The 26,958-nt window shown below is 32.9% G+C and overlaps 1 protein-coding gene across 8 annotated transcripts in view; it reads right to left on the bottom strand.

Moving 5' to 3' along the window:
- NDST4 (N-deacetylase and N-sulfotransferase 4) overlaps nt 1–26,958 on the bottom strand; it is a 379,088-nt gene that overhangs the window by 232,824 nt on the left and 119,306 nt on the right. For 7 of the 8 annotated variants that reach the window (XM_045055930.1, XM_045055929.1, XM_045055935.1 and 4 more), the window contains one exon: nt 8,256–9,481. In XM_045055930.1, the coding sequence (XP_044911865.1) occupies nt 8,256–9,233 (978 nt within the window). In that variant the 5' untranslated portion in view covers nt 9,234–9,481. Of the gene's footprint in view, nt 1–8,255; nt 9,482–10,241; nt 10,311–26,958 lie in introns of those variants that run through there. The other variant, XM_023252851.2, reaches the window with a different exon arrangement.

The following is a 26,958-nucleotide window of genomic DNA, read 5'->3' as shown; positions in this document are numbered from 1 at the left end:
GAGGATTTAGCTTTCTTGTTATCTTTATACTTAATCCCTGTATATCACTCCACATTTCAGGAATATTTATAACGAAGAGTTAGTTGGTACACCTCACAGTCACATTAGTGAGGTGGGACATAGTGCAATTCTTCTTCATCAAGAGGTCATAAATAAGAAGGAAAATATAATTCAAAATGCCAAATACCAGATAAATGATTGTGCCTTCTTTGTTGCATGAACACCATGCTATTCTCAATTGGACATTCCTTTAATTTTATTTCTCTGAAGACAGGCAGCACTTACTGATATTTCAGGCTTTTTTCCATATTATTAATGAAGAGGCTGTTCGGATGGCTACTCTCTTTGTACGTGAAACAGTTTTCTATGTAGGAAACTAACTTGTCATAATCTTGAGTTTATTACAGGACATCCAAAAGATACATTCAACCTGTATTTTTTTTCTTCTTTGATTCATTTCCCTTTAGTGATCACCACTAAGATTGCAAGTATTAAGCTTGATGATTTCTAAATCTAAACTGCCACCTCTCACAGTGTCTGAAAATTTAGATTTGCTTTTTTAAATGCCTACATTTGGATATCCCATGTTAAATCATCAGACCTTAAACCAAACTCATTTTCCTGACACCTTTTCTTCTGCCTGATTCTGCATGTATTAATGGATATCCCCAGGAAAAACCATGATGCCATATCTCCACCTTTTTCTCTGCTCACTCCATTGAGTAGGTGCCCAAGTCCCATCAATTCTGCATGGGCTCTCCCAATCTCCCTGTTCCATCCTGATTACCACTGAGCTAAACTGAGTAAATCTTACAGGTCAGACTCTATCCTAGCAACTTTCCACTCCTTATCTTTCTAAAGGTTCACTACAATGCTAAGGACTGGGTCGCTTTACACTGCTGTTATGGATCTATAATCTAAGAATTGGAGAAGTTAATAAAGATGTTCAAAGTTAACTGGTTACTGTTGGCACTGAGACTCAAATCCAAACTCCCAGCACTGATTTCCAAAAGAAAGCTTAGACATTCATGACAGTTTGGGTGTGTTTGCTCTGCCACTTATTAGCTAGGTGGGTATCTTAATATTGTCAAGCCTCATTTTAATCATTCAGCAAATGTACAAAATATTTCCTCTTTAGTGTTGCTGTATTAAATGATATACTGCCTGTTAATCATCAGCACAGTGCTGAGTGTATATTAATATGCTAAATAAATCCTATTTTTAAAAATAAGTAAGAATTATTATTTCTATATTGTTGTAATACATTTTTTGACAGGTCTCCACAAAAACATATCCCTCGTTCAAACAATATACTTTTCTTGATCCCAGCCCTGATCAGGTTACTTTCTGGCTTAAATTCTTCAGTGACTCAAATAGTATCCTTCTGTCAACAAAGCTCTATATTATGGCCACAACCAACATATTCAGCATTTAATAACACTGCTACCTCTTACTTTATCATCCAAGCAACGCAGACAACTTACCATTCCCAAAAATATTCTGATATTTTTAGCCAGATATTAGCTTGGATTGATCCATTGACCATGAATATACTTCCTCTTCTTGATTTGCTAGTGTTCTGTCATACCATCACAGAGGACTCAGATGCCACCCCTCCATGAAATTTCCCTGATTCTTAGAATTAGGCCCTCTTTTTTTCCCATTGTCAACATTTTGTCATGGTATATATTACATTCTACCTTGTAATGCAGATAACTGGGAACATGTCCTGCCTATTCTAATGAAAACAAGAACTGAATATTTTATGTTTGTGTAAACTTTATAATAAAAAATGTGGAGCCCATAGGTGAGAAATAATGATTTGGACATTGAATTAAATTATTTTAAGTTAATAAACAAAATGTTAATGTTTTTAGTTAAATGCCCAATTTGGAGGGATATTACCAGTATATATTTTCTCTCTCTCTCTCTCTTTTTTTCATTCCATCATTTAAAAGTGCACTTTTATATAATTTTGGTAATTTTTTTAAGTAGAGACCTTATTTACTTCCATAAAGAAATATCTTTGGGAAGAGATAGTGTTCTCTTCCACTGACAAAGTCATATGTATGGTGCCACATGAAAAAGTTCAGAAGAAAAGAAAATCTGAGACATTTACATTATGATTATAAATAAAAGACGGAAGGAGTTTTCTTTTTGAGAGAGAGGATGAGAGAAAGAGAGCACGTGCAAGTTGGGGAGGGGTAGAAAAAGAGGGAGAGAGAGAATCTTAAGCATGCATAGCATGGAGCCCTGAAAAGAGCCCAGAACGAAGCCCCATGTGGAGCTCAATGCAGGACTCGATCTCCTGACTGTGAGATCATGACGTGAGCTGAAATCAAGAGTAGGGCACTTAACCCACTGAACCACCCAGGCGTCCAGGAAATTTTTTTATTAAATACATCCATATAGTAGCTGTCCTCTTCCAAGCTTGAAAACAAAACTCAAATTTTGTCTGAGTTTTTCTGAAGTCACTACTGACTTTGACAAAATACATTATATAGAGCATATCTTTTCAGGAAAGACAAACTCAAATTACAAAAATATTTTAATTGACACAGTGATTCTAACTAAGTTTATACAGAAAATGAATCATTCCTATGATAAGCCTCCGACAGTGTCTGTTTTTCTTTTGAACCAATTGAGCAACTTGAAATAGTATAATTATTGCAGCTGGGCATCTAAGGATTCCATGAGAAACTAAATGTAGCTCTTCCCTTACAGTCCTAAGAATTCTAGATCATTGTCAGGGCTGCAATTTCAGCAGGTCTAACTGAAGGCTCCTCTCTTCTGCATACGGTTATTGTTATGCTTGAGCTCCTGCCTTCCAAGTTCCTTGTCATGTTCCCTATGTTGATCTCCATGTTGTCATATATTGTCAAATCTTACCCTTCTATAATTGGGCCACTGCCTTCTGTGCCATTTTTTTCTCAGATAGAAGACTACTTTTGCCTACAGACTAATCCCAGGACTGAGTATCTTCAGTTTGTTGTGAAATATCTTGATAAAATCTGATCCTACTTGCCTGGGCCACTACCCAGCTGTTATGCTACACTTAACTGATCACATGTCTTGCTCACCTACTTAGAAACTTCCAAACAACTTTCAGATGCTGCTTGCTTGATTGTCTGACTGGGCCATCCATCCAACTCCTACTGTCTGGACTGTTCTGCATTGCTGGATCTACACTGGTTAATATGTTAAATCTGGATTCCATTTACCACATATAATTTTTACTTTTCAGCTCCCTTTTTTGATAGTGACTCCATTCAGTCTAGGATATCAAGCATTCTAAAAAATTTTTTTTTCTATTAATTTGTCAGATGTAGCAATATGTTTCAGTCATGTTAAAATGTTATAAAACTAATCTTTCAATTACCAATATAGCTTCTCATCTTCTTTGCTGATATTCATAGCATCAATAATTTCTTATTTTATTAAATCACAACTTTAGAAATCATAAGTCTTTTTTTCTTTTCTCTTCCAACCTTATTCAAATGATTAATCAAGATTTTAAAATTTTCTTTTATGATAGATTTCTTCTTTCCTATTCATAGCAACCTTGTCCCTCTTAAATGTCATAATTCCTACAAAAGTTTGAACTGAGATTTTATTTAAATATTTACATTAATAATATAAAAAAACTGCCAAAATATTTTCATTGTATCATTTTCTTGTGTAAAAGAGACTTTCACATAGCTATTGGACCTAACCCTAAATCATTTACCTGTAGTGTAAGATCTTTTATTAATTGTCTCCTCTATATCTATTAACTTAACATCTTTCATGTATCAGTCACTCAATTTGCACAATTTCTTTTACACTTTAAATTTTTGAACATATGATTTTCAATTCAGGAAATATGTAGTCAAATAAGTGCATGACAACATCCATATTAAGATATAGCTAAATTGTTTTATCTGGATCAATTCTTAACCCTAGTCTAGGTACAGATTCATTAAAAATAATATGGGGGGCAGGGAGGAGAGAAGAAAAGAAAAAAAAAACAATTAGCTTGCTAACTGTTTGTTTTTAGACTCTAGGTTTACAACATAGATTTTTTTCTAGTTCTGACTCTACTTAAAATGTACAAACAACTCGTTTTGAGACAAACCACAAAACTACTCAAATTACTTTTCTTAATGTAGTAACTCAAGTCTATGACTAATTTAGTCCTGCATCCACCAAACAGTTAAAGACAGTGCAATAATTGTCAATGAAGTATTTTCAAATCATGCCTAAGTTTTCTTGCTATATACTTTCTCAAAAGTACACGTATAAGAAAACTTGTCTCACTGTCTAATGTTGAAGTTGGCTCATGTACATGAGGATGCTAAGTGAGAGTTAAGGTCAGTAATTATTCAGGGACTCAATTTAAAGAGAAATCACCACCTACCAGGGTCATTAGGACATGTGTCACCTTCTCATAAGAAGTAGGACTTAAGGTATCTTTTGAAATATGGGTCAATTCAGGAAACATATTTTAGTCAAAGCACAGAAACTGAGAGGTCAAGTAGACACGAACAAGCTACAGCTGAGGGATAGACAGGGACTAGCCTACTACAAGCAGTGTGTTTTGAGAAGTATTACAAATAAATGTTGAAAAGGTAAATTGAACTGGGTCATATAGAACTTTAAATAAGAATGTTAGATTTATTACACAGATACTGTTTTAGATATAGTCTTATATACAGTAGATGTTCAATAAATAAATGCATTTTCTCAAGAAGTGTAAAGACATATAAAAATGCTAATAGTGATGCTTACTGCCAACAGAAAAAATACAAGAGGTCACAAAATTGATTGAAGCACCAAAATTATTGGTAGAATCAAAAATAATTCTGATTTCATTGTCCATATGGAAGCTTACATTTACCATGTTCATGTTTTCAAAGCCCTCATTGGGAAAAAAAAAACATTTATTCTGTCTTAGGAAACTATGAAAAAAGAATATATTTTCTTAATTCTACCAAACATCTATGACTGTACCAAATGTTTCAACCAAGGGTAAACCATTTCCCATAGAAATCTAATTAGTTGACTGCAAGAAGTTTTTTAAAATTAAAACTTTAATAATCAGGATGGCCCTTATTATTTTTGCTTACATACATGTAATTAAGGCCATTATGAAAAAAAATTGTTTTCAAAACTAGGAAAGAATAAATCCAAGTGTTTAAGACACCACTCTAAATGACCTGAGGTCATACTGCTAATAGAACCTTAGATGTACAGGAATATTTTCTGATTGCCTTGGAGATTACACAGAAATATTCCCAGGTCAAAACATGACCATATTTTCTGACTTTATTGATAGCTAATATTTTACAAACTTTTGAAATATAATTCTAGTAGATTATATACATGAATAATTTCTTTTATCTTGAGGGTTTGTTTTGAAGTTTATTTATTTTGAGAGAGAGAGAGAAAGAGAGAGCATGAGCCGGGGAGGGACAGAGAGAGAAGGAGAGAGAATCCCAAGCAGGCTGTGTGCTGTCAGCTCAGTTTGTGATCATGACCTAAGCCAAAATCAAGAGGGACGCTTAAGTGACTGAGCCACCCAGGCGCCCCTCTTAAGTTTTTACACATGCAATAAAATTTTGGCAGCAATTAGATGATAGTTACTGCACCTGCGTGAGCTTAATTTTGCTTGCCTTGGAAATGAACACACTAATTTCTGTCTCAGTGGCTTTGGTTGGAGGAAGGCATGATGAAATCAAATAAAATATGCAAGTTTCTAAAAGAAGCTAGATCTACGGTAGCTTGGGTCAGGCAGAACCATGTAGTGAAAAGAATGCGGGTTTTCAAGTTCGATTAAAAGAAAACATGTGCTCTTTTTATTGCATCAAATGCTGTACCTTAAAAATGCTAATTCTTTAGCAGTATGATCGTGAATCTCTATCTCAAAATGAGAAAATGTGCTCAAGCTAAAATACACTAATATATTTTTGTCAATAGAGTGGGGTGGTATTGCACACAAAGGTGTGTTTGAGTTTGTTGTTAAATGCTCCCAGCTATATACTCCAGGTCTAATTGTGTGAATGGCCCAAGAAGAGTCCAGTCATGTATATAACCAATAATTTTCAAACACAACTCTCCAGCTTTCCTAAATGTGTTCTGTTGAGGAACAGAGTACCTCTGCTCTCATTTCAGTATAGCAGAGAAAAATGTCAGCAGCCATGCAATACCTCTGCTTTAGAAAATTTGGGCAGAGTTTGAAGGAGGACAGATTTCTCCTCATCTTTACCAAAGTATAAGATTAAATGCTACCATACCAGAAAAGGACATGACAATGAAGAACATGAGAGCATTAAGACCTTTTCTACACATAATTTAAAATTTTTCCCACAAAATCATATTAATCCAAAAAATAAGGTCAAAATAAAAATCAAATGCCAAGGACTGGGACTAGAATTTTTATATTTGGAAAGTTGTATTTCCTCTTGACCTTTAATTAACTAAGAGGGTAATAACCCTCAGTTCCAATCAAGTTTCTGATACTCTTTGATTAATAGTTCTGACGAAGAACCAACAACAACACCAAAAGGGGCATGAAAAGTACTTTCTTCAAAGTGACAGTCAGGGTGTGTGAGTGTGTGTGTGTGTGTGGGTGGGTGTGTGTTGAGTGTATAATTAAGATACATGTGCACATACACTCTCTCTCTCTCTCTCTCTCTCTCTCTCTCTATATATATATATGTATATATAGACACACACACACACATACACATAGAATCTTTCTGATCCTTTCTCTGCCTGTGACATTGTTCCAGTTTTGTTAAATTTCAGTATTCCATTATTGTTTGGGGTTATGTTACTTAAAAAGTCATCAGTGAATACTGTATAGTGGTGAATAGTTATTTGTAAGTTTTTATTGAGAGTAAGTGAAATAGCTGAATTTAGGCTGGAAAAGTTTGTTAGAGTCATAAAGTTTTTCAATTCATATACTTTGTTAAATTGAAATTAGGAAACCCTCTCCTTTTAGGGTTTCAGGATACGAATCACTTGAGAAACTTTTGAAACATATAACACTTGTTTATGATACTGAAATAAATATAAAACTACAGTTTATATTAATTAAAGGAATAGTAAATACAATACAAGTAAGAAAAAAACAGAAAAATCTAGACAGAACTCAAGAGGCATCATTTAATCCCTTTACAACAATGTCCAAAATGAAGTTTTTGGGTACCAGTCAAGTGATGCTTCATTTGGTGGCTCATTAAAAATAGAGGCCACCAGTTCACATGTACTTTGAACATTTTTAAAAAGTGAACTTACTTCACTGGTTTTAATCATGTCTTACTACTTGGTCATAAGGCCTCAGGATAGGAAAATGCTGTCATTTTGAAGTAGTTTTGAGGTTTCATCTTTGGAGGATAAAAAGCCTAACAGCAGGAATAAAAAATGATATGATCTTTATAATCTTTAGTTCTTTTATAATTTTAAGTTGTGTCGTATTATTTCTGTTTGTAGTTTGCTACAATTATTTGTCCAGGAATGAATTTAGTTACATACAGGACAAGATAGGCACAAATGAGAATACTGAATCAAGATTAAAAAAAAAAAGAAGAAATTATTCTTAGAATTACCTACCTAACCTAGTATACCATATTTGGCTTTTTGTTTATCTAATAACAATCGCAAGGTTAATTTGTTATAAAGTCAAACACTGTTGTGTTACCCAAAACAATATGATAAATTTATAAAAGAGATAATAAGGGAAGAGTTCTGAGTTCAAGTCCAATATGCATCCTCTATAAAACTACATTTTTGCTCATATCTACATTTACAAGTATATTAACATTTCATATAAACAAACACTATGCTTACTTGAAGTTACAAGAGGTACTTCTCCATCTTGTATTTCAACCACCACTGTCAAACCCAAGTAGGGCAGGGGATCAGTCAAAGAATCAAGTTTTATGACTATATGGGTCTCACTGCTACAAACTGCAACATGTGCTAGAAGGAGAAAGCCAGTTCTACAGAGTTCTTGAGCAAGGTCTAAGAAGAGCAAGGGAATTAATTGTAAATATTCTTTGGGATATTGTAGTTCTATCCCCTACAAAGCATCTGGGGTATGTGTGTGAGGGATAGCTAAGGCTTAGTTCAATATTTTTAATGCCTATTTTATTTCAAACATATTGCATCTGAAAACTTTGCATAACTAGGAATCTAAAATATTCAAAATTACATTTTATTAATACCACAGTTAGTGAAACAAAAATTACGATGTTATTTATAAATGTTCTTACCTTTACATCTTTGACATTCATCCTTGTTCCCTCTTTCCCAACAAAGATATCATCAATGTCGACAAGGATGTACCTGTCCAAGGACAGTGTCAGCCTCTTCCCTGACAAGAAGGAGATGGCATCTATGAAGATGAGCTTGTGTAGCCAAAAGTTTAAGTTGTTGCCAAAAAGAACGCGCTGAATTCCATCATGAAGCCCCAGATCCTGAATCACTGTCGCATAGAGTGGTTTGCTGGATGAGGATGAAAGAAATTTTTCTGTCTGTAATTCAGTTAAAAGCACAGGCTGGTAGGTTGAATGATTATATTGGAAAATACTCCAGTCTTCCCCAGGAAGAGGGCCTTTCTCAACCTTGGGGGCTTTGGTAATATGCAGCAAAGGAGACTGAGGGTTGACAAAACAGTCCTTTAGAGCTAGATTATTGAAAAGGTTTAATGGAAAGCCTTTTAATTGTGTACTTGGTAAGCTGTTCTCATTGGCTTTATGAAAACCAATTATACTAACACTGTATTCCACACAGTATTTTTCTAAAAGCTCTCGATTCCATGAGTCCATGCTGACATACTTCAGAATATTTTCATAAATAACTAAAATATATTTCCCTTTGCCATTATCTGTAAGAGGAGGTATATCCCCCTTGCCGGGAGCAATGACCATTTGGTACTGAAATCGGCTAGACTCCAAGATAGCTATGATATCTTGACCAAGTTGAGAATATTGGCTCTCCACAAATAGGAGGACAGTAGGATCAGTTTTGGATGTATCAATAGGTTTAACTGTTTTCAGCTCCATTGACCGATATGGTAGAATTTTGATGTCAGCACATTCTGCTTCTGCAGTGGTTTCAATAACAGTCATTTCCTGTTTATAGCCAGAGTAGAGGAAATAGGCAGAAATGACAATGCTCACCAAACAAAAGGTAGCTAAAAGAACAATCAATGTTCGAAAACTTCTCCGAAGCTTCACAATAAGATTCATTTTTTAAAATACTGCTTTGTAAGTTTTTTCCAATTTCTTTTTCTAAAGTGCCATAGTGAATAAAGTATGAGATGGTGCAGATATCACTTTCCAAAAGTTCATGTAACCATTGCAAACCATGTAAAATGTTTGAAGGGATCACAAGTAAGTTAAAGCTGGAAGACAATGGACCAGGAGAGCAAAAGTTGAAGAAGGGATTTTGAGTATGTCCAATACCAAAGACTGATGCAGAATCCTTTAAACATTATCTGAAAAAAAGGAGAAATGTAATGACTAAGACAGAAATATAAATACAAGTGTTTATGTGATATGGATGCTTATATATAAGAAAAATACATATCAAAGATCATTTTAGTGTGTTAATATGCTAAGATATTAATAGCTTAAAGTTTACAGTCTAGGTTTTTACTATTAGAGATTTTTTTCATGTCTTCAAGAATACAGATTCCCATTTCATTTTGCCAAAGAAAGAGATCATTTTTCAAATTAGTCATCTCAAAAAAAAAAAAAAAAGAGACTTAAGAGAGGCATCTGGGTGGCTTGGTTGGTTAAGCGCACCACTCTTGATTTCTTTTAGCTTAGGTCATGATCTTATGGATTGGTGAGTTCAAGACCCACATCAGGCTCTGTGCTGACAGCTCGGAGGGAGCCTGCTTGGGATTCTCTGTCTCCCTTTCTCTCTCTGCCCCACTTCCCCCTCTCTCAAAATAAACAAATAAACTTAAAAAAGAGAGAGCTAAGAAAGAAAGTTTTAGTGTAAAATGTTAATAACCATAAAGATTGCTTCTATAGGACTGGTAAACATTATTTACATAAAGAATTAGAAAATCAAATATTTGTGTATGAGTTGGAACAGTGAAACATGTTCTAAGTGTCTGCTAAGTATCTGGAGTGCCAAGCTGAGGCAATGATTTTGTCTTAAGTATATACAGTTGTTACAGGTTTTTCCCTTTAATAACATATCCTTTTCTGAAGTTGCAGGGAGACACTTGGTCTTCTTCACCATACCAGCCAAAATACACAGGATTTCTCTTTCTCTATTCTTAGAAGCAAAGTGATGGAGGAGCTATAGGAGAAAGAACAAAATGGAAACCATCCTCAGACCCCTCTAATGAGAGGCCAGGAAGCCTAGATGAGAAGAAAAGCTTTGACATGTTTGTCTTAAAGCACATTCTAAATTTGGCTTGCCCCTATAATCGAAATTAAATTTGAATTTTTATTCATTATTAATAAATCTATTACTTTAATGTAATTATAATATTGATTATATTATATTATTAGCATTATTAATTATAATTATTAATTATTAATACATTATGCTTTAAAATAAATTATAATTTAATAGTTAAATTATAATTTGTTCATTATTAAATTTTATCTAATAATCATATGTTCTATTTCCATATCACTTTCTTTAGTTCAAAAGAAAAAGAATGTAGAGAGAATTAAAAAAAATTTTTCCCCAAATGGCTTTACCACAAATGGATATAATTTTCCATTATTCTATTTTACTTGTTTTGATGGATGACTCTGATTTTTAATGAATTGCTTTCTATAAAAAATTTTCTTAATTCTCAAAACTGGTTTAGACTATGGAATTTTCAAATTCCCAGTTTACCAAACTCTTGTCAAACTGGTAGAAAACAATCAAAAAAGTTCATGTTTTCAATTTGTGACACATATACTTTAATACACAATAATACTATTGACATACAACATCACAGAAAATCAAATTAACATGTATTGTAATGAGTTGTATATTATACATATTGTATCATTTTGTAAATATTTTATAGGTTTTTGGGTTTTTTTTTAATTTGAAGAACGTGTGTAATTAATAGCTATTAATGATTAAAAGATTATTAAACTATGGAGCATCTGGGTGACTCTTTGGTTGAGCATCCAATCTCAGCTCAGGTCATGACCATGATACCGCAGTTAGTGAGTTTGAGCCCCACCTGCCCTGCGACTGCTCTGTGATGACAGTGCACTTTGGATCCTCTGTTCCCATCTCTCTCTGCCTCTCCTCTTTCTCAAAAACAAATAAATGAACATCAAAAAAAGATTATTAGACTAAATGATTAAACTATAATATGATACTACTCCCATTTTATATTTTTATGTTCTGATGTTGTGAAATACATTTTTCCTGGTAATTTAAATTAAATTCAACAGTTGAATAATGTTTGTCTATGCCTTAGATTTTGGGAAAAAATAAAAACCTCAAATATCCACAATTAAAAATTTTTAAATTTCTACCAAACATTTCAATTCTTCAGATTCTATTTATATATAGACTTGAATTTTTACCAATTTGAAAAATCCCCCTAGTGGTTTCATATTCACTTTAAAGAAAAATTAACTTCCATATTAGGCACTTACTAATACTGCTATCAAAAATAATTATTTAAGATAATTATTTGATCTCCAAAAACTTTTCAAGTATCACAATACTCTATTCTCTATAAACAAACTGAATTGTATTTTAATAAAAGAAATGAAATACAGCAATGAAAAGGTTTTGGTTTGATTAAAATGTACAAATCAATTATGCTGTATCCTCTAGTTTTGTGTATATATGAACATGGCCATAAAGTTCATTTTAAAACTAAAAATTAAATTCAACAATATGTATAATAAATATTGAAAAATTTGAAATTCGCCAAAGGAAATTATGCAGTCTTATATCTATTGTTAGATTTCTCCAAGCTCACGTATTTGGTTTTAAAATCCGTTAAGTGTGCAGGGAATTAGCTCCATCCCCACCCCACCCCATCCCCTGGATCACCCACAAGAACAGACTAATTCACATACTTTGTGGGTTTGCTTAGTATTTTAAGAGGCAATTTAGTCAGGAATTTAAAAAATGGATGACACTACTTTGTTAAATCCTTATCTATTCTGACATTAAAGATGTGATTTTTATTTTTGAATACAAAAAGGATGAGATGTCAGTTTTGCATATTAGAACGGCTCATCTTAATATGTAATAGTGAAAAAAAATTAAAAAGCATATGGAACTAGAATCTGCCAACCAAAAGAATAAATAAAATTTAAATATGACATTTATTTAACATTAATATGTTCAGAGTTAGAAGAATGAGAGATACATATTATCACCATTGTGGATATGTGAGTTTGAATGTGAACGTGTGTGTGTGTGTGTGTGTGTGTGTGTGTGTGTGTATTTTAACCTAAGGACTTATCCTTCTTCCCATTCAGTCCTCCCACTTATGCTTCCCTAACAAAAATTAGGCAGTGCAAGTGAGAAGTCTGGAAAATAAAAGATGGTAAACCAGAGATGTTTACTTATGTCCTGTGCCTGAGACAGAAGAGGTTTGGCATTGTTTGGGATGCCAAAGCAATGCAGTCTGTGATTTGCCTGAATCTCTTGTTGTGAAGTAATAGAAAAAAATATGTATATACACACACATACATGTATATCTGTCCTCCTGTTGTTGGCATAAAGCTCCTAAAAGACTTATTTCCTATAATAAGAGCACTAAGAGCATCTTTAGATATAATATTTGGTTTTTGACACTGGTTCCTGACACAGAGCTCCTAAAGTTCTTGGAATTTCCTGGGTGAGAGCAGTATCTTTTGTTCTAATGAGGCAATGCTTGGTGGGTTCCTGGTGGTCACTAAAAAGACCACGCCCTGTTTAGATGCTTAGAACTTTTAGCCTCACCCTCATCCTACAGGAAGGGGAGAGGGACTGGAAACTAGGTCAATAATGGATCATGCCTACATGATGAAGCCTCCATAAAATTCCCAAGGTTTTGGGATCTGGAGAGCTTCCAGGTTGGTGAACATATCCACAAATGTGGATGCACCCCAACTCCATAGGGACAGAAACTCTTGCGCTTAGGACCCTACCATACTTTATCTTATGTATCTCTTTATCTGGCTGTTCATCTGTATCTTTTACCATACAGTAAATTGGTAAATGAAATAAGTGGTTCCCTAAGTTTTGTGACTTTCCTAGCAAACCATCAAATCCGAATCCAAGGTGAGGTCATAAGAACTTCTGATTTGTCTCAAAGTCAGAGTGGTTGTGGAAAACCTGGGGACCTACAACTTGCAATTGGTATCTTCACTGGTGAGGGGCAGTGTCCTAGGACTGAGCCCTAAACATGTGGGGTCTGAAATAACTCTGGTTAGTGCCAGATTGAATTGAATTGTAGGACAACCAATCGGTGTCACAAAGCATTGCCCCATATATCTGGAGTCAGAAGTGTAATGAGGGTGGCAGTAGTGTGAGTATAAAGAAGAAACACATGGAGGAAAAGTAGGTTTATTATATAATGATGTGTCCCTTACAAAGGAAAAAAACAAAGAAACAAACAAACAAAAAAAACAAGGCAGAGTGTAGGGTAGGAACACCAACTTAAGAACCTTGGAAAAGTCAATAAAATTGAGATCATTTTTAAAAAGACAGATGTTAAATTAGACATAAAAAATAGGCATATTCATTTAAGGGTAATAGTGAAGACATCAAATGCTATTTCAAAATCCTAAAAATATGTGTCATGTATTCTTAAGGAGTCTTTAGTGATATGCTAGTTTCGACTTTACCTTAATCCAATGCATTGTGCAGGATGAACCTGAGACCAGCTGGAAACAAAAGGCATAAGCAGGAGCTCTTTGCCCTGTTTTCCCCTTACATCATGATGTTTTTCTTATAGAATGAGTGGGTAAATACATGGATGAACAAGTAAAGAGCATTTGTTAAGTTACATTTCCTTAACCACCCTACCAAGCAAGTTAAATAGGCTTTGATCCCAAGTCTGCTAAATCTGCCTTTCACCTGTCCTAATAAATCTACTTTAAAATTTGGAGACACCTATTCATTATTTTTTGTGACAACATATCCCCAAAACAGTGCGGCTGCATGACCCGTGTGCAGGCTTTGGTGAGGAAAAAAAAAAGGAAGCTTTTAGGTGCTGGCTTCCTTGCTGTCTTCTTTTCTTTTCTCTTTTTCTTCTTTTCTCTTTTCTTTTCTTTTTCTTTTCTTTTTTTTTCTTTTCTTTTTTTTCTTTTCTTTTTTCTTTCTTTCGTCTTCTCTTCTCATCTCTCTTCTTTTCTTTTCTTTTCTTTTCTTTTCTTTTCTTTTCTTTTCTTTTCTTTTCTTTTTTCTTTTCTTTTCACCTTCCAAATGTGACTCATCACCTCAGTAGTAATGGAATAAATATCTCCCAGAATCTTTCACTCTCTTTGAAGATTAGGTAATGTGAAGAAATTATTATTTTGTATATCTGTTTTTAAAATGTTCTTTGACTTATTTCCAAAATTTATAGATTTAAAAAAAAATACAGTTTGTGAAATCCATTTACCAAGAGTTCTCAAACATTGTAAATTTCTAGTAATTTCTGGTAGCAGTAGAGGAATTACTAAACAAGGCAACTGAAGAAAGTATTATAGTTATTGCTATTTTTTGGAAAGAAGAAAATTCAGAGGTAAGCTAGGGGCTAGGAATCACAATGAATTTATGAGTGACTTTTTCTTTTTTGAAGGTGGTATCATGAGCTATACAGATGATCACAGAGGCTCATTAAAGTTAGCTGAAATTGAAAAAAATACAATAATATTTACTAGCATTTAATAAGTGGTTACTTCTTGACAGTCATTATAGTACATTTTTTTGCATTCATCACCCTGTTAGTTAGTCATTATTAGTCTATTTTTAAAATGAGGAATTCGGGATTTAGAGGATTTAGAAAAGGGACTGAGATCATGCTGCTGGTGATTTTTGATGCCAGTGTTCTATATGCCACCATTGCACTGGTGAGAAAAACCAAGTTAGATGAAACCAAGAATTTAACTGTTAGTATAACAATAATTTAACACAGATATCAGCAAGTTTTATTTAAATTTTAATATTTCATCTGAATTTATTTCAGATATTCAAAGCCAGAAATATGTACCCAAAATGCAGAAAACAATCTAGAAGAGAACTGGATTAGCACAAAAGAAACTGTGTTGTAAGCTGAGATGACTGAAGAATTTGGAATAATTCAACTTTGACTTTTCATGATACATGGGGTGGGAGGGCATATTTTACCAAGTATCTCATTTTCATATGCTTCTTGAGTTCTTTCTTTTATCTTAGGAATATTATAAAGAATTAGCTTATATTTCATATTAATAAAGCAATGGTTTTAATTAAAATTGTGATATGTAAACATTTAACCATTTATTCCCATATATTGATGGCCCTCACACTCTCTTAGGGAGAATTCCAAAATTTATAATCATCTTTCAAGACAGATGCATTTTTCCCAAAATTATAATTCACCAACACATAAATGGCAATGAAATAGACCAAAATAAAAATATTGATGTACTTCATGTAGTGAGGGTAAGTAGCGCTTTAGGAAACATGAGTTTGTTAGCTTTGTGTGTATATATTTTATGTGTTTTTGAATCCCAATGAGGGTGATTTCTTTTCTGGGTCAGAGTAAAAGATTCTTGAAAAACACTACTCTAGAAGGCACAGCTAATTCAAATTATTTAACCTGGTTTTAAGAGAATAATAAATACCATAGAGGCTTTAGCCAAAGATGGATTTAGTCTCTTAAGATTCTGAGTGCTTTCTAAAAATATCCATTATGATTCAACAGAATTTGAGACTAAGAATTGGTGGATATCACATGGTTTGATCCCTTGGAGCTCCTTTTAGCGTCCAGGCTTCAACAACCATACATATGTATATAACTTTTTCAAAATGAAGGTACAACATGATGAGTAATTGTTATATTTAATCAAAATAAAAATAGTATGCTTAGTTTATGATTTTCTGAAATAATGATTTTTTCTACTCTTATAACCAGTGACTGTTACTGAACTTTTATACACTTCATATTTTCTTGATTTCAGTGACATAATATAAATTTATTTTAGTCCCCAAAGTGTGCGTTTTTATCAGTACACACTCTTAAAAGTGTCATTTCCAACATAATGATAACATTACTACCACCATATTATATTGTAAAATAATATTATACTAGGTACATAGCTCTGAGCTATCAGCTATATTCACACTTCAAAAGATTATGAAAGCAACTCAGTAAATAGAAGAGTAAATGTCAGGCGATTTCTTTTATCACCATTTCCTGGAGATATATATATATATATATATATATATATATATATATATATATATATATAGTGCCTATTTACCATTTTCATAGGTCTTGTTTTCTAGAGCAGAAAAACATGATTTTTCAAAAGGAAGAGTTCACTTTTATTAAAATAAAAATGCAAATATCTATATATTTATCTTGTTTATTAGAAAAACATAAGAACTTTGAGAAGAAGGAAAACACTAATTGGATATTTTTTCTCTTTGGCATTTAAAACTTACAAATAAGCAGCAGAAATGCTATTTGTGACCAAGTGGAGAGATCTAGTAAATGAATCATTGCATAGAACTCTGTATTTGTTCTTATAGTCAAGATTTCATCATCAAATTTTGCCTTTAACACCAATGAAATAATAATATCTCCAGAAGGTATAATCCAGAATTAAATAGCATTAAACACCTTTGAATGCCTGTATTTGTTCAAAGGAACTCTAAAATTCAAACAATTCCCTTAGGACCTTGAGATAATTTTGAGATAGATCTTTGACATCTCTCTCATTTTTGTGTAGATTTGGGGATAATGTTTACTGTGATATTCAGAATTAAAGTAGGACCAGCTGGGGTGTCTAAAATTCAGTTCCATTTTGGATATGCTATTTTCTCACATAGGGGAGGCATTCATCCAGCATCCATTCAACATATAAATGTATTAACCTTTATTAATAGTCTAATATTTTCCAGGTATATCTGCAAATTCAACAGTAGCTCATATCATCATAAAAAAAAACCTAAGTTATTTTCATCTATTCTTAATTTCTACTGTTTATTTATTACCTTCCTTTCATCTCCAGAAAATTTTTCTCTTTTTTTTTTCCTGTCTTGACACTGGATGGTTTTAAAGTTACCTTTAACTTTTTAACTTTTACCCTTAACAGTTTAACTTTTTTGCAAATTAGATTTAATGTGATGAGTATGAGCATTAAACAGCGATCTATGTAACAATGTTTCCATTTTCTATTTCCATTTTCTTTTCATTCCAAATAAGCAATTTATAAGGGAACTAAAAAGATGACTGAAGAAATGAAATATATGGTATGCTTCCTTGTTTAGATATAGTCTTATGAACAATTTTCTCTCAACTCTTTTTCTGGAAATTGTCTCATCTACAAAGGACATGTTAAAAATGTTTTTAAAAACTGACACTAAGTGTTTTCTTTACAAAATTATGTATATTTCTACTACAAAAGCATGAAAATTTGCAAACATTTGTTAACAAAAACTTCATGTATTTCTAGTTGTTTCTCTATATGTAATTTGTTTTTATGTAGTTTTTATGTAGTTGTATTTGTTTATATATGTTTTTTTGTGGTTGTGATTATACAAAAAAATAATTTTACCCTATGGTATTACTTAAAATTATAACATAACTAGTTACAATAAAAGGGAAATGATGAAACCCTTCTTGTATCCATTATTGTTTTTTCATTTCTATTCCTAGACATATTTTGAGAATTTCAATAATTTCTAAGCCTGATAGCCCCACTATCTAACTCTATTTTCCTTTACATGAAAATAGAAAATGAGGGTTGAACTAGCTGACCATCACCTTCGGAGCCGAGTTGACTGCCATCAATATTTCCCACACCTAAGGAATTTTCACCTTACTTATTTGCTTCCTGATGCATGGAAAATGGGTATTTCTTGTAAAGACAACCTTTTTCTCCCCTGCCTCTTTTCTAGAACTTCTACCTCTCTTTTATGAGGACTTAGTTAAAACCTGGGGGCAATCATTTCTTAGTAATGACCGTAAAAATATCTACATATGTTTTGTTTGGTACTTAACAATATTTTGATACCTGAATGACTTTAGTCTCCACCATTTGCTTGCTACTCTTAGTCTACTTGTTTGGCCCCATATTTATTTTAGTTTGAGACTACAGGTATAATTTTCTTAAAAAGTTTAACTCACATCTTCATAAAATGTCTTACCACAGCTACATCACCCCAACCCAAGCAACTGCCTTAATATATTTCTTTACCTTTATAGTCAAGCTTTTTGAAAGAGTTTCTCTTACAAAATCCATTTATCTTGTCATTCCCATACTTTACATGTTGAACAATTTGCAGTTCTGGATTGACCAATGTTGTCTCTGCCATATCTAAATCTAGTCAGCTCTTACTCATTTTAACAAATTCAAGTTAGATAAAACTATTCCAAGAAAAATCACTCCTGACCTTGCAAAAGCTAGTTTAGATGAGTATGTCTCCAATGTGCTATCCTAGGATAGCCTCTATCACAGGATATTTCAATCTAATTATCCATGAACTTCATGAAGCCAGGGACTGTGATTTATTCAGCATGGAATCTACAGCACTTTGTAGACCGCTTTGTATAGCACATTTAAAGAACAAAATATTCGATACTTGTGAAGAGGTAAGATCAACTTTATTCAGGACTATTATGACAGGTATAAGAAAGACAGCAGTTTTATAGTGGGGTAAAGAGATTGGGCTCAACTCAATACAGCATGGGTGAGTGGGGATTTATAGCCAAGGGATAGGGAAGAGGTCAGTGAGTAGAAAATTAAGTGAGTAAGGAGGGGTTCTGGCTAAATCCACCTAAAAGGATTCTTGCTTAAGATATGCCACGGTGCTCAGACATCATTTGGGGATGATGGAAGATGAGGAATTATATATCAAAGGTGATCAGATATTGAAGGTGGGAGGTTCTGGCACAATTGAATTAGCAGGGTCCTTGGTAAAACTAGATTTTACAAGAAAGTACACAGATAGGCCTACAAGAAGGTTCAGGAGACTGACTAAATTTGTCAAGCAAAGAATATTTGTCACATGCAGCAAATAATCATGCCAATTCTATAACTTATTCACATCCGACATATATTCACCTTCATTCTATACCCCAAGGTATACCTTGGGAGAAAATGCTATTTTCTCCAGGAAAGTACAGGTAGAAGAACAAGTCTGAGCTTCAGTTTCTTCATTAGAAAAATAAAGAAACCTAACATAATTGTTTATCTTTTGATTTTCATGTATCCATTCATCAAGGAAGATTTAAAAGAATGCTCATCAAAAGGTTGATCATCTCTGTATTTCTTATACTTTTCTGTATCATTTGAATTTTCTATAAGAACAATGTACTACTTTTATATAAAGAATGTACTATATAAAAATATTACCAAAAATGTAAATAGAAAATTTTAAAAGGGGGTGAGTTTGCTAACATTAAGTTGCTTTAAACTCTAAAATTCATTAATTTGGTGAATAGTAAGTCTTCCTTCTTTACGCTGGTCGCTGGCAATATTTTTCCCAATAATATTTAAATATCAGAAGAGCAAGTTCTCCCTATCTTTTTTGTGATACCTTTACATTTTTATTGATCTACATTTCTTCCCAAGATGATTGTGGGTAAATTTTCAGTAGCCTAGTCTGTATATTATCTTTTCACACTAAACTCCTCCCTCTACCCTCAAGCATAACCCAATACTAAATTAGATGCATAGAATTTTAATAGTAATAATTCAGTTAAATTGATATTCCATGTTATAATATTTATAATAGTTCTATTAGAACAGGAATCTGAGACTTCACATCTAAGGTTTTGAAAATTAGAAAATCAATTACAACCAAATTATCTTTCAATTTACTTATAACTAGAATATAATGATGCATCAATTGTGTCTGATAAGTCCAAATTTGAATATTAAAACACAAAATTCATATTTATCTGCTCCTAAAAGGCAAATAAAATACTCGTAGTAAAAAGAGTGGCAGGATCCTCAAAAGTCAAAGTTTCATCTACCCCTGAGATAGGTCCTGGCATCTGTGATCAACTTGAATATTCAGGGAGTGGCAAGCACACTTCTAACCATTTGCCTAAGTTGATTTGCAGAATTTGGTCAAGAACCTAGTGCACAGAGAGCACCGGAGGGATTGGAAGCTATGGCTCTGTACGCATGATAGTGTTTCCATGGTGGGTGCCTGCTGCAGTGGCCTTGCTGAGACACATTCAGTAATTTCTGGGTAGGAAGACTGGTGACAGGCCAGAAATCCAAGATGAACCTACCAAATGGCAATCACGATGAGACCCTGAAGGGCACTGAAATGACTGTGTGACAAGAGAGAAGAGGTAATAGTATGTAGGCTCTTAGTATCTTTGACTACATTTGTACCCACAGGCAGTGGTGGGCTGAAGATATTTGGATTATAGATATTAATGTTGGTATATTGTTCCCCAGATTTACTTGGTCTCAGTCTATCATTTTGGGGATACAATGATAAATAAGTTTCTCTTTGAATTTCAATCATTAACTTTCTATTTATGTTATTTTCTAGAAGACTTTTTCTTATGAACTTTTCAGTCAATCCTTCATCTTGCATTTTCAGGCAATGGAAAAGATTTTTCACTAGGCACTGAATCGGCTACAAAAGTACCTATAAAATCACCTCTTCCAGTTGAGTGATCTGTGCTTCAGAGTTGTGTTCTTTACTTTTTTAACAATTAAAAGAAATTTACAGCTAATTTTTATAATATAAGCCAAAGTAATTACAAATACTTGGAGATAAAGTATTATAGATAATTTATCTTTCCTAAACTTTTAAAATGCTCATCCAAAACTATAATTAAAACAATGTAATTAAAATTACCAAAAAAAGTAAAATATTAAAAATAACATTTTCTATCTAGTCAACATTTTTTTTGTAACCAAGTCTAAAAAATAGGTTAAAAATAATATTTGGCATTTATTTTCCAGGATTCAAAATGTTAACTATATATTTGTATAGCACATTTATTTAAAGAGAAAATAAGACATTTGTTTTTTAAATGCATTATTTCTGTGTTTCCAATCTTTGGATCTCCTAGCTTTTTCAACACCAGAGGGCGGTATGCTCTTGCTTTTATTGCAAAACTAGACAGCACCTGCTCTCTCCTTTGACAGTTTACCAAAAAAAAGAAAGTGCTAACTAGGTTAGTACAGTGCTCATAGGCAACTTTCCGTCAGGAAAAAACATCCTGATGTTGATATAAGAGAAATAACAGCGATTCTTAATATTAAAACATCAATTATGCTATAATTCTACATCAAATACATTTAGTCAATTTTCTTGCTCAGATTTGTAATAAACAACCAATATATTATTGCTTGTAAGATTCTCTTTCTAAGTTCTTATTTCTGTTTTTTTTTAATTGAATAACTCTCCTTCTCCTCCTCTTCCTCCTCCTCCTTCTTTTTCTTCTTTTTTTCTGCTTTGCCAAGAAAGCGATAAATGAAATATCACCTCTACTTAATATCTTGCTAGTTTTGGTGAACTTTTAACATCTAAATCTTTTTCAAGGAAGTAGAATAATAATATCGGTAATTAAAAGGTGTATAAAACCAGCTTTTCCATATATTGTTTCCAAATTACTATTTTCTTTAGAATTTATTTATTTTATTTCTTAAGGGACTAAGGAAATATGCTTTTGGGGGGAGGGTAAAATAGAGTTTCACATTTCTATTATGCGAATATATTTGCACAATAATTTCATTTTCCCAAAAACCACATGATTTCTAAAATTTTGAATATGCTTAAATGACCTCTTTAATATCTTAAAAGTGAAGAAATAACATAAAATGAATAATAAAAAACTTATATAAAAAAGAGAAGTGTGTACACCATGATTTAGGTCATCTCCCAATTTACTCTAAATTCTCAGTTCTGACATGGAAATATAAAATGTAAGAGCTATATTCAAAATAATTTAAAATTGTGCTTATAATCTCTGTTTAGAATGGAATTATGACTTATTTGCAAAGAAGATTTCTAGACATTAACTTCTGTTCATAGTTACATCTTAGAATTATAGCATTATGTGCTTCCATTATAATTTATCATTTACCTGAGAATATGTAAGAATATCTTCTTATAAGGATCTGATTTGCAGATGATTTGAAAGATGATGGATTATTTGAAGGTTGTATGTGCAATGAAATATCCTCACATTAATCACCCTGAGTAATATATACAAATGTATAATACAATTTATTTCTAGTCATACTGAGATTTTTCTCCAATTTGATTTAAAAGTTTGTTAAAGAAAAGCACTTTTAGGAACTAAGAAATCATGTTCAGTATCACAGAATATATCATAAATGGGTACTGAACAAAATGGTAACATGTTACAAACTATAACTGGAATGCAAACATCAGGGTGATTGAAAATGCACTCCAAAAAATAGTTCTTAATTAGATTTAGTCAGATCATTCTGCTTATTTTGTGGAAAAGGCCACAATCCCACATATATACACACACCTCCCAATCATTTTGGCTCATTTTGAAAGAGTGGCCATAACCAAATATTATGCAATCTTCACAGGTAATATTGAAGTGTGGGCAGTTCTTCAAGAAGACAACCCTATTAACGCCTCTGGAACATGGTTGTGGATGAAAATACCCTCGATAAAGGGAATCATTTCTGTATCTGCTTCTTCGCCTCACCAGTTTCTGATTCAAAGTCTGCTAGGGCATTTCTATTAATTGGCTATGTGAAAGGCTGGGAAATAGTGAACTGATACCTAAAGTTAAAAGGTAGAAACTCGGGGCGCCTGGGTGGCTCAGTCGGTTAAGCGTCCGACTTCAGCTCAGGTCACGATCACGCGGGTCCATGGGTTCAAGCCCCGCGTCGGGCTCTGGGCTGATGGCTCAGAGCCTGGAGCCTGCTTCCGATTCTGTGTCTCCCTCTCTGCCCCTCCCCCGTTCATGCTCTGTCTCTCTCTGTCTCAAAAATAAATAAATGTTAAAATTAAAAAAAAAAAAGGTGGAAACTCATAAGATCATGAATTTCTCAAACACATAATGAGTATTCAAACTGCTGAACAGAGTGAACATAGAATTTATAAAATTGTGAGTTAGTTTAAATGACCTTAAGTATGTAAAATGGTAATAATAAATCATGATAGAACTAAAAGAAATAAGTAAGACCAATGCCAATGAAGTGAAAAGGTAATAAATGGAATAAAAATGTTCTAAGTGCCATGTACTAAGGTCATGATATTAACCGACTTAGACTTTGGTAAGTTAATATTCATATTCCGATTTCTAGTGAAACTAATAAATAATATGTCTTTAAAGCTAGTAGAGGAGAAAAAAGGAAATGTATGAAAATATTCAATTAAAGAAAAAGAATAAAGGAGAGGAGAGAAAATTAAAGCTAGAGTAGGTAGGACTAACAGAAAACACAAAATAAATACATAATTCTATATTAATAATTACATTAAGTATAAATAAATTATCTTTTAAAAATAGAGATTGTCAGATTGAATTAAAAGAAAACAATAAATTTAAGTGTATGTTGTTTACAAGTGACACATAAAAGAGTGTGTGAAAATAAACATCTGGAAAAATGTATCAGAAATATTTTAATTAAAAGAAAGTGGATAAAGCTAGGTGAGTATCAGAAAAATAAATTTAAGGCAAAAAGAATTACTAGAGTACAGAAATCACTTAATATTGATAAAAGTTTCAGTTTGCTAGGAAATCCTTAAAATTTAAATTTTCATGCATCTAATATAGCCTTAAATGTATAAAGCAGAAATAGGCAGGGCTATAAGGTGATATTTACAAATTCCTAATCATAGTGAAAAATGTATAACATTTCTTAAGAATTGTTTGAAAAGTTGTATAGATGACTTAAGAAGACCTAAACAACATGATTCACAAACTTGGCTTAAAAGATATATTTAAAGCATGATATTCAACAGTTGTAGAATACATATTGAATTTGGAAATATTTATAAATATTAATCATACTGAGCCCCAAAGCAAGTCTCAACAAATTTCTAAGAACTAAAAATCATATAGAGATATACTATCACCACAGTGTAATTACTAGGAACTTAATAAAATAATTAGTAAATTCTCATACATTTGAAATTTAAAAAAAAACATAACCTTAAATAACTTATGGCAAAGAAAAATCAAATATCCCATATAACATATATCAAAATTTGTAGATTTAGTTATTGTCATGCTTAGAGAAATTTAAAGCCTAAGTAGCATATACTTGAAAAGAGAAAAGTATGAAAATTAATAAGTTAATAAGGTAAACATTCCTCTCAAGAAGCTAGAAAATGACAACTAAAATAGTAACAAACATAGAAGAAAGACAGACAACAAAAATGAGCAGAAAGTAATCAGATAAGAAATGCAGTAAAGAGAAAAATAAAGCCAAAACCTAATTCTTTTTAAAAGGCTAATAAACTGGACAAACATCTGCTGACATTAAGATAAAAAAAAGTAAATTACACAAACCTGATAGAATACGAAAAAGAAGACACTACATGTGCTTAGTCATTAAAAATATAAAAGAAAATCATTGATGAATTTATAACAAAAAGTTTTAATTTTAAATAAATTTAAGTTAAGTTTCCAAAAAATATATAGCTTTATAAAATTGATTTAAAAGACATCTCCACGATGGAATATTACTCAGCCATAAAAAAGAATGAAATCTTGCTATTTGCAATGATGTGCATGGAGCTAGAGAGTATTATGCTAAGTAAAATAAGACAGAGAGACAGATACCATATGATTTCACTCATATGTGAAATTTAAGAAACAAAACAAATGAACATGGTAGGAGGGAAAAGAGAGGAAAACCAAGAAACAGACTCATTTTGGGGGGTGAGGGACGAGGGAGAGGAGAGAGAGAATCTTAAGCAGGCTCCATGCCCAGCGTGAAACCCATGGTGTGGCTGGTTCTTACAACTGTGAGATCATGACCTGAGCTGATATCAAGAGTGAGACACTTAACTAACTAAGCCACCCAGGTGCTCCTAGACCTTTAACTACAGAGAAAAAACTGATTATTTTCAGAGGAAATGGTGGGTTGGAGGAAGGCTGAAATAGGTAATGGGGAGTAAGAGTGCACTTGTGATGTGCACTGAGTGTTTTATATAAATGATGAATCACTAAATTCTACACCTGAAACTAATATTACACTGAATGGTAAGTGGAATTTACATAAAACACTTGAAAAACATTTTTCAAAAAGCCTCAAAATGAATAATGCAAAATGCAAGATTATGAATTAACAGTTAAAAATTTTCCATAAAGAAAACTCCACTCAGATTCCTTTACCAGAAGGTCCTATCAAAGTTTTAAGGAATAAATAATTCCAATCATACACAATCATTTTTTAAAAGAAATGAAAAAAAGGGCAATACCTGTCAATTTTATGAAGCTACTATAACCTTGATAGTATTAACTAATAAAGGGATAATACAAAAATAGAAAGTATGGGCAATGTAATGCACAAATATGAGATGTAAAATTTCTAAACAAAATATTTATTCACCATAGTTACAAAAAGAAATAGCATGACAAAGTAGAGAGTAGATCCTATAGGTTGACTCGTGTCCCCCTAAAATTTGCATGTTGAAATTTTAGATCCTTGTACCTCACAATGTAACCTTATTTGAAAATAAAGTTATTACAGATATAATTAGTTAAGATAAGGTAATACTGGAGTATAGTAGATCTCTAAACCAATATGACGGTGTCCTTACAAAATGGGGAAATTCAATAGAGACATGGGCACAGGGAGAATGGCATCTGAAGTTTGCAATGATGCTGCCACAAGCCAAGGAACTGCCAAGAGTCAGGAGAGAGGCCTGGAACAGATCCTTCCCTAGTGCCTTCAAAGAGACCATGGTCCAGCTGACCAGGATAGACATCCTGAATCTATCACCCGACTTCAACAATATTTCGAACTCTTAGCATCTTTCAGCCATGATCCTTTCACTTTTTACTCTCTCTCTCTCTCTCTCTCTCTCTCTCTCTCTCTCTCTCTCTCTCTCATGGCCTTAACTCCTTCTCACCCAGTTTAAATTCTCTAACCAATTATTATATTCATTTTATTTCATATACTCAAACCTTTTTATCCTTTCTTGTTTTATGATGCACATTTGTCTAAACAACACTGGCTAAATCCCACAATCTACCAAATGTGTGCCTGCAACTCTGAAGATGAATGGAACATCACCAAACTGATTATTCTCCTTTTAAATTCATAATCAATGGTTTCCAGAGGGTCTTTAATGATGCTGGCAATCTTGCTATATTTTCTTCATTAACTATTCCTTCTCCTAGATGACTATCATGTACCCTTTTCCTCTCTCTTCAATCTTCGAACATTTCTTTTCTTTCCTTCACTCTCAGCTGATAATCTTGATTTCTATTTCACAGAGAACACAGTAGCAAGCATAGAATTTATGTAATTTCCTGCTACCGCACCTACTCATGTGAGTAGATGTTCTCTACTGGATGAATTATCCACTCTGGATAAGGACTATCATTGACTTGTGCACTAGTTCCAGGCTTTATCACCCACTCCTTGAAGACATCACTACAGTAATATTTTTCTGTTTCATGTGGTCACTACACACACACACACACACACACACACACACACACACACACATTTTTTTTCCTTGTCAATGGAATATTTATGCTTCCCCTCACCCCCTTGGAGTCTGCTCCAACCAGGTTCACCCTCACCATTTCATCAAAACCGCACAGTAAATTCCATGTTGAGAGACCCAATTTTCAATTCTCACTCTTCATCTTACTTTACCTATCAGAAG

Source organism: Felis catus, chromosome B1 (genome assembly GCF_018350175.1).
Source record: "Felis catus isolate Fca126 chromosome B1, F.catus_Fca126_mat1.0, whole genome shotgun sequence".
NCBI lineage: Eukaryota > Metazoa > Chordata > Mammalia > Carnivora > Felidae > Felis > Felis catus.
Note: the sequence above shows the minus strand (reverse complement) of the source record. Positions and strands in the feature narration are given on the sequence as shown.